Source organism: Megalops cyprinoides, chromosome 22 (genome assembly GCF_013368585.1).
Source record: "Megalops cyprinoides isolate fMegCyp1 chromosome 22, fMegCyp1.pri, whole genome shotgun sequence".
Classification (NCBI taxonomy): domain Eukaryota; kingdom Metazoa; phylum Chordata; class Actinopteri; order Elopiformes; family Megalopidae; genus Megalops; species Megalops cyprinoides.
Window position 1 is genome coordinate 9,868,079 of NC_050604.1, and position 6,945 is coordinate 9,875,023.

A 6,945-nucleotide genomic window follows, 5' to 3' on the forward strand; every position below is an offset into this window, starting at 1 on the left:
TACACACTGCTTACATCGCAGTAACACTTCCACGGCTGTGATGAGAACCCTACATACCGGTGCCAACCTAACTACTGCTTCATACAGTATGTGGGACCGATAAATTGCGTATAGGAGAGATTTGCGGTCTTATCGAGGGAACTTGCAACTGTGTAATCCACAAAGCCAAGCAGATCCAATTTAAAAGGGCTAAATTTGGCTATACTTGCATTCCATTGTCAGAGTTCATTTCACTGAAGTGAAGAAAAATGCTTTGTCCTTGCTGTGTGGGTTGATATGTGGGCGTTTGAACTTGTAGTTGCTGCCGCTTTAAATCTTTACTTTAGGGGGTGGGGATATAAATGAATTTAATTCTGAAACTTACGACATGCGCAATGACTGAACTTTAGAACCACCTCCAATAGTTTAATTCATTTGTTCTGGGCAGTGAATGAATCGTTCAGGTTTATCCAGAGAGTGTGGGTGCTTCACGTGTCCTGGCCACTTTCACACGGGAGGACGTCGCGCCCTGGAAGAACGTCTCGTGCCAGCCGCAGTTGCCTGCAGCTTACCTTTGCTCGAGCTGGCAGTCAGCTGACTTCTCTGAGCTTTTGGCTGGCTGCGAAGCATGTGCTGTCCTCATTTTAGGAACAAACAGAACCGGGGACATTGTGTGCATACTAGCGGAAATGCATAGTATTAGCATTGTCTGCCACTGTATATTTAATACTGTGTTTTCTGAGCAGATGTGAGCCTGTCTGCAGATAATGGCAATGCTTACAATGACAATTACAAGGTGCTGATGAAGTTCTCTGTTGGCTGGGTTGAAGATTCTAGATTCCAATTTTAGATTATATTTTATAAAGTATAATAAAAGCATTCTTTGTCTTTCAGGTGATGGGCAGGAGTCATTCGCTGTCCCTACCCAGGAGGCTACCGTCCATGTCCTCCAGGACAGACTACGCATCGCCCGTGACAACACCTGTATTCCAGCCTTCTTGCAATCCGCTGGAGAGGCAAGCGTCCTGGCTGGAGAAGGCCTACAAGCCGCCCAGCCCCTGGGAGGCGGCGTCCAGGAGCCCCCTGGGCTCGGTGGACGAGGCCTTCACCTCCCAGAACCTCCAGCAGTCCATCGCTTCCAATGTGAAGGCAGCTGCCCACCGCAAGTCCCTGCCAGAACCTCCCGCTGAGTGGAAGGCCAGGGTGTCCTATGAGCCCCCTGGGAAAGGCGAGGGGCGTCAGTACTTGGCTCCCCAGTTCGTGTCCCCGACCAAGAGCGTGGTGTCGGCTCCGCCTGCGCCCACTCACTACGGCCCTCCCTTCAGACAGTACCAGCCACAGAGGTCTATGACTGAAGCCAACATTGGGTATATAGGGTCCCGACCTGTTAGCCAGCCAGGCTACAGACCTGTGTATAACACAGCCTGGAGACGGTAATTAAGCACATTGATTTATGTGGGTGAAAATGACAGGATTAAGTGTTTTGACTGAGAGGCTTCAGAAACCTTAAAATGGGTGGAGCTCTTGTGCTGTCAAAGACAAATATTACAAAATTACAAATATGTTATGCAGGACCACATCTTTTGTTTTGGTTCATATGAGACTGTGATTGACAGACCATAGCTCCCCCCATGAATGGGTTCATGAAACCTCATTCCCCCCTTACTGATTTTTGAAGGTTTAAGCATATAGTAGGAAATGTTTGCAGCCTTAAGAAAAGGTTTGAAATCAAAGAGCAATGTTAAAATTTATAGACCTTTATTACTGCCGCTACACACATTCACAAATAAAAAATAGATATAAGAAACCACATAGATGGAGATACTTTTGGATGGTGTCCGTTCTAGTAAGGGTCCGTTAGATAACAGGTCTTGGCATTTCAGTTTTCTGTTTTTAAAAGATTTCAGTGTCGTGATGGCAGGAGAGGAGACCTTAACTAGTCCCAGGGGCTCAGAGGTAACTCCAGGTGACATCCTCTTTTAACATCACAGCTGTGAGACTTGAATTCAACAGAGCTCTCTGTTCAGTCTAGACCCAATGCACTTGAATATTGACCAAATGATTTAAGCAAGGGTCGTGTTTCTTTCTTTTGTGTACAATGTTGTTCTTCTGTTTCTGCAACTGCAAAGCTAATACCATTTTTTTTAGAAAAAAAGTAACATTTGCTTTTCTCGGAGTTAAGGACAAAATGCTTTGCAGTTTGACTGAATAGAAGCCAGATTCTATGACAGGCAATCACTGTACATTCACCCTAGTAATACACAAAATAACAGAATCAAACGGAACAGAATGATGCCTTAGTAATCATTTCAAGAGCTATGCCATCTTGGATGCCTTTGAAGAGGGTTCTCCTTCCTCTAAAGGACCCTAAAAAGACTTTTGGCCAAAATTGTCCACTTCCTGTATATATTTTATCAAATGGTTCATCAAAAGACACAGCTGTGATTGGAGAGCATATTATCAGTGCCTTCCCTTTGGACCAATGATTTAAATTCTTCATTGCTGTGGGGTTATTTTATTAAGTCTATTATATTTTACTCTCTCGTGTTTCCACTAGTCCAGCAACAAGCTGAAGGATATGACAGTGTTATGTGGATAAGTGGACAGTCAAGACAAACATAAATATATGGTGTGGGCCTTTGAAATGAACTAGAAATGATTTGCAATATTGAGTGTAATGTACCTTGATATCTACATTGACAAAAAACAAACAGGAGGAAAACAGGAATGGTGGTTAAAGTGACATGAAGCAAAAGGACTTGATGCAAGTTCTAGTTATGATGACAGACATGAGCTCTTGGCATGAGGCACTGAGAAGAGACAGGTTAAAATTTTACGTGATGGGTAATTTTAGGGGGAAAAGAATAAAAGCTGAGGAAGAATATAATTTCTGAGGGAACATGGCAGTTGTGAAATGGAGGGGAAAGTCAATCTTCATTCCTCCTGGTTTGTTGTTGAAACTGGCGTGGAGGTGTTACTCTTTTCTTATCAACACAGCAGAATTAAATTATATAGGACCATGCCAAATGTGCAGGTTGCTTGCAAGTAATTACATGTTACGTGCAAATTGCCTGAATTTATTATTTGGATGGAAGCTTCAAACAACTTGCATAGTGAAGGGATTTAATGATCCTCCTAGTAATATTAGATACCTCTATGAGTTGTTTAGTGGTTCATGACAATCTTCAGCATTAACCACGTGGGCTACTTTGTGGAGGGAACAAGAACATAAGCAAGGGGCTTTGCATATATTCCAGAGTTGTTAGCATGTCAGCATTAATAAAGTCGGGGTAGGAGAGGACACACGGCACTCTTTTAACATGATGACATCAGACCTGAGCATATGAACAAGTGCAGACCAAGTCAGGTCAGTTCAGGATCATATTTCCGCAGGAGGTTAACCCGACTTGGTGCTCAGTTTTTTTTTTCTTTTTTGGGAAAGGGGTGTGGCAGGTTGTGAGTGCTGTACAGAAAAGAGAGATGTAAATAGAATAGAAGGCAATCAAAGTTGCTTTGTTGTTTTTTTCATGTTAAGTAAAGCCATTTTAAGGTGTGACTTTCAATTGGAAATTACAAGATGAAAAATCAAAATTGTTCCTTAAAGGGCACCAAGAGGCACACCTGGAAGTTATTCGTTTTTAGAGAAATATGTTATTTGGCCACTGAAATGATTCTTGATTTTTACTAATATTTAAAATAATAATAAGTAAATTTTTGAACAGAACAGTATAGCATTCAAACATAAGAGATATAATTTTATATTGTGGGACAGTTCAGCAGCATATCAAGTAATAAATACAGTGTTTTACACAGTACAACAGAAAGGGAGATGATTATATATTTGATGATTATATATATTTGAGATGATAAACACTAAAAGGGCATAACTAAGAGGAAGTGTGTATATATACATAATTTATAATTTATTACCTACATAATTTTCTAATGAATTTGATTTTATTGACTTCAATAAAATAATAATGGAACTAAAGTGGGCACTGAGAGAGAGAGGTGGGCTTTTGAAGATTCAACCCCCACCCAAATCACCCATTACTCTTCGATGTGCACAGTCAAGTAACTGTTATTTTCTAGAGGGGGGAATATTCTGTACACAAAAATAATATTTGTCATCTCTTCAGCTGAAAATTGTAACACAGCACTGAAAAGGCATAATTGGTGTTTCAGCCACAAAGAGAGCTGGGCACATGTAATCCACATGGAAGAAGAAAATTCCACACAGGGCAAAACAACATGAATGTCGGTGATATGTCAAGGGTCTTATCTTAGCTTGAAATGTGTGTGCAGTTAAATATGTATTTCAATGCATTAGCTGGATGGCTGTTACATAAGAACCACTTAAAGAGATTAAATTAATTATTTTCGCCAGAAGTCTTTATTTACTGCATTCGCATGCACAGGCTTGTTGGACACGAGCTAGTAGATTGACAGAGGAATGCGTATTTATAGCACATATTCCCAAATGGATGCGATACTCACTCGCCAGACACTGTCATTTAACTGTAACACCGACACCTGGTCAAATTAACCTTAGTTATGTAACTCAATCTGTACAGTTGCTCTTGTTACATTACAGGAAAGAGAGGGATGCACTCTATGTCCTCAATGAAAAAATGACAATATTGCCGACTGAAATCAAAATATTGTACTAAAAATTGTAAGCAAAGTATGTAATAGGGGTGTGACCCACATCAGCCATATCATGAAAATATAATTTTACTAAACTGCAGTTTTTATAGCAGAAACAGATCAAGGCAAGTACTTATAGTGTATTAAGAGTGGGATGTTTATAAATATTTCACATGGCCATAGCTGCATGACTAGACACTTTGTGTCTATACCACTATTTTAGTTCTCAATAAAACAGTTTCAGATGTTTTGAGCCATATATTTTTCTTTTTGTTGCAATATTTTGTGTACAATAAATTTTGATTCATGGCTGTTACTGCATTTTACAGAAATGAAAAATGTTTTCAGCCACTTAAATTGACCTACAGAAATAGGTCTCATATGTGACAAAATCACAAATCAACATTAAATTACAATAAATACTCATAAATGAACAAAAGGAATACATATTATACATAATTTCTGTCTCCAGTGCTGTTTCCATATTTTACATTATGGTCTTTTTCTGCTGTTTAATGTACTGATGTGTTTTATTTTCACTCTTCTTGGCCACAGCTGTTCAATGTGTGTATTTTTGTTGGGATATTTTAATCTCAGTGGCACCCTGTTTGAAGGATGAATGTTTTTTTGTTTTAATCACAGGTTCATGGTTTATGTGGCCCATTTGATCACCTCGGCCAATCAGAATTGCTCTTGTGAAAGCATGTAGCATGTGCACAGAGGAGCCATTCAGCAGAATCAATGCTGTGCTTTTGTCAAAGAAACAGTTAAGAATCAACGAAACAACACGTTTGGACACTGTTTACCGCTCAGTATAGTATTTAAAAAGTTTCGGAGGGAGAAGCAAATGTGAAATTAAACTGACTTTTTCTCCACTGCCTGAGACTAATTTTGTTGTCCTACACTTTTCAAATATTTCTTCAACCTACATATAAATATGTTTTTTTTTTCAAATATTATGTGCTTTAAATGAATGAAACCAGTATGAAACCCTGATGTTTCGAATCATATGCATTATCTTAATGGCATTTTCATTTATTTCCCATCACACCGTTATGGTATATCTGACCACTTAGGATATGTATATGATGTGTATGTATAGTATTGCATATTTCCCATGTCCAACACGTACTAGACAAGGCTCAACTTGTTTATCAGAAAGAGTATACAACCAGATCTGAAAGGAGAAAGTGACAGACAAATATGGGACACAAATCAATTATCAAAAAATAATACTTATTTAAAAAAAAAATTCAATTCATTGTGCAGCACAACAAGTAGGGAATACCTATTTATGCACAGTGACATTCAATTTGTCATTTGAACTGATATCGCAAGGAAGCCATCACTATACTTTAAAATGGCCTAGACCAGTCATGGGAACAGTGGAAAATATACTAATTGGATGATTTTCAAGGGCCATCAGTGGATTTCAGAAGTAATGCTACCGGAAGAGTAATATTTGTATCACCTTGCAAAACCATGTACATGAAGAATCCATTCCAGGAACTCTAATATAGTGTGCTCATTAGTAGATGAATCTCTCCAGTGTAAATCTCAGCTATTCATAGTAAAGAATGCCTCTGACATCTTCCGGCATTACATCACTCTCATTTTATGGGTCTGATTTACAGTAAATCCATTTATCTTTTGTAGGCCACTGTATTTCCTGGATGTCTATAGCCCAGTGTATTGATGCCCTGTTTTAAGTGAGCCCTCTGTGCAGTGATTGGTCTGACACCTGACCCTCTGCATACAAACATGAATGTAAATACCAAAGGTGAAGTGGAGACATTCAACCTCCTTCCACCACATGGACCATGAATAATTCTAATGTACTGGATGAGGTCTCTGGCAGGCTGATTAATAATAAATTAACTTGCAATTAATATAACAATCTTTAAATAACATAAATGAACTGACAAAATGGAGAGATAAAAACATGTTCCTTTCAAAGTATGCCATTATGTATTTTCAGCTTGAATGGTTTATTTACCTATTGCAAGCCAGTCTGTGTCCTTGTGAAATTTCATAAACCATTAGTCTATATCCTTACACGTTACATGAATTACCAATATGGGATTAAACGGAGCACAGGGTTAAAAATAAAAAGAAGTTAATCATTTAGAGGGAAGATTGCAGTGGTACCGTAACTAATGATTGTTACCGAAAATTAAGGGCATGTATAGGGCTTCTGTTCTAACTACATGACTACATTGTACAGTGGTCAAGCTTACTCAGACAAGAACAGCTTTACTTTGAACTGTGACCATTTCATTTTTATTGCAAGACTTACCTTTACAGTTTTAAGGATAAGTA

At 38.7% G+C, this 6,945-nt stretch overlaps 1 protein-coding gene across 1 annotated transcript; it reads left to right on the forward strand.

The window, feature by feature from the left end:
• Positions 1 to 835: 835 nt before the first annotated feature.
• On the forward strand, positions 836 to 1,841 carry LOC118769660 (synaptopodin-2). The gene has a single exon (XM_036516874.1). The coding sequence runs from the start codon at positions 877 to 879 to the stop codon at positions 1,414 to 1,416; it is 540 nt and encodes a 179-aa protein (XP_036372767.1). The 5' UTR covers positions 836 to 876; the 3' UTR covers positions 1,417 to 1,841.
• The last annotated feature ends 5,104 nt before the right edge of the window (positions 1,842 to 6,945 follow it).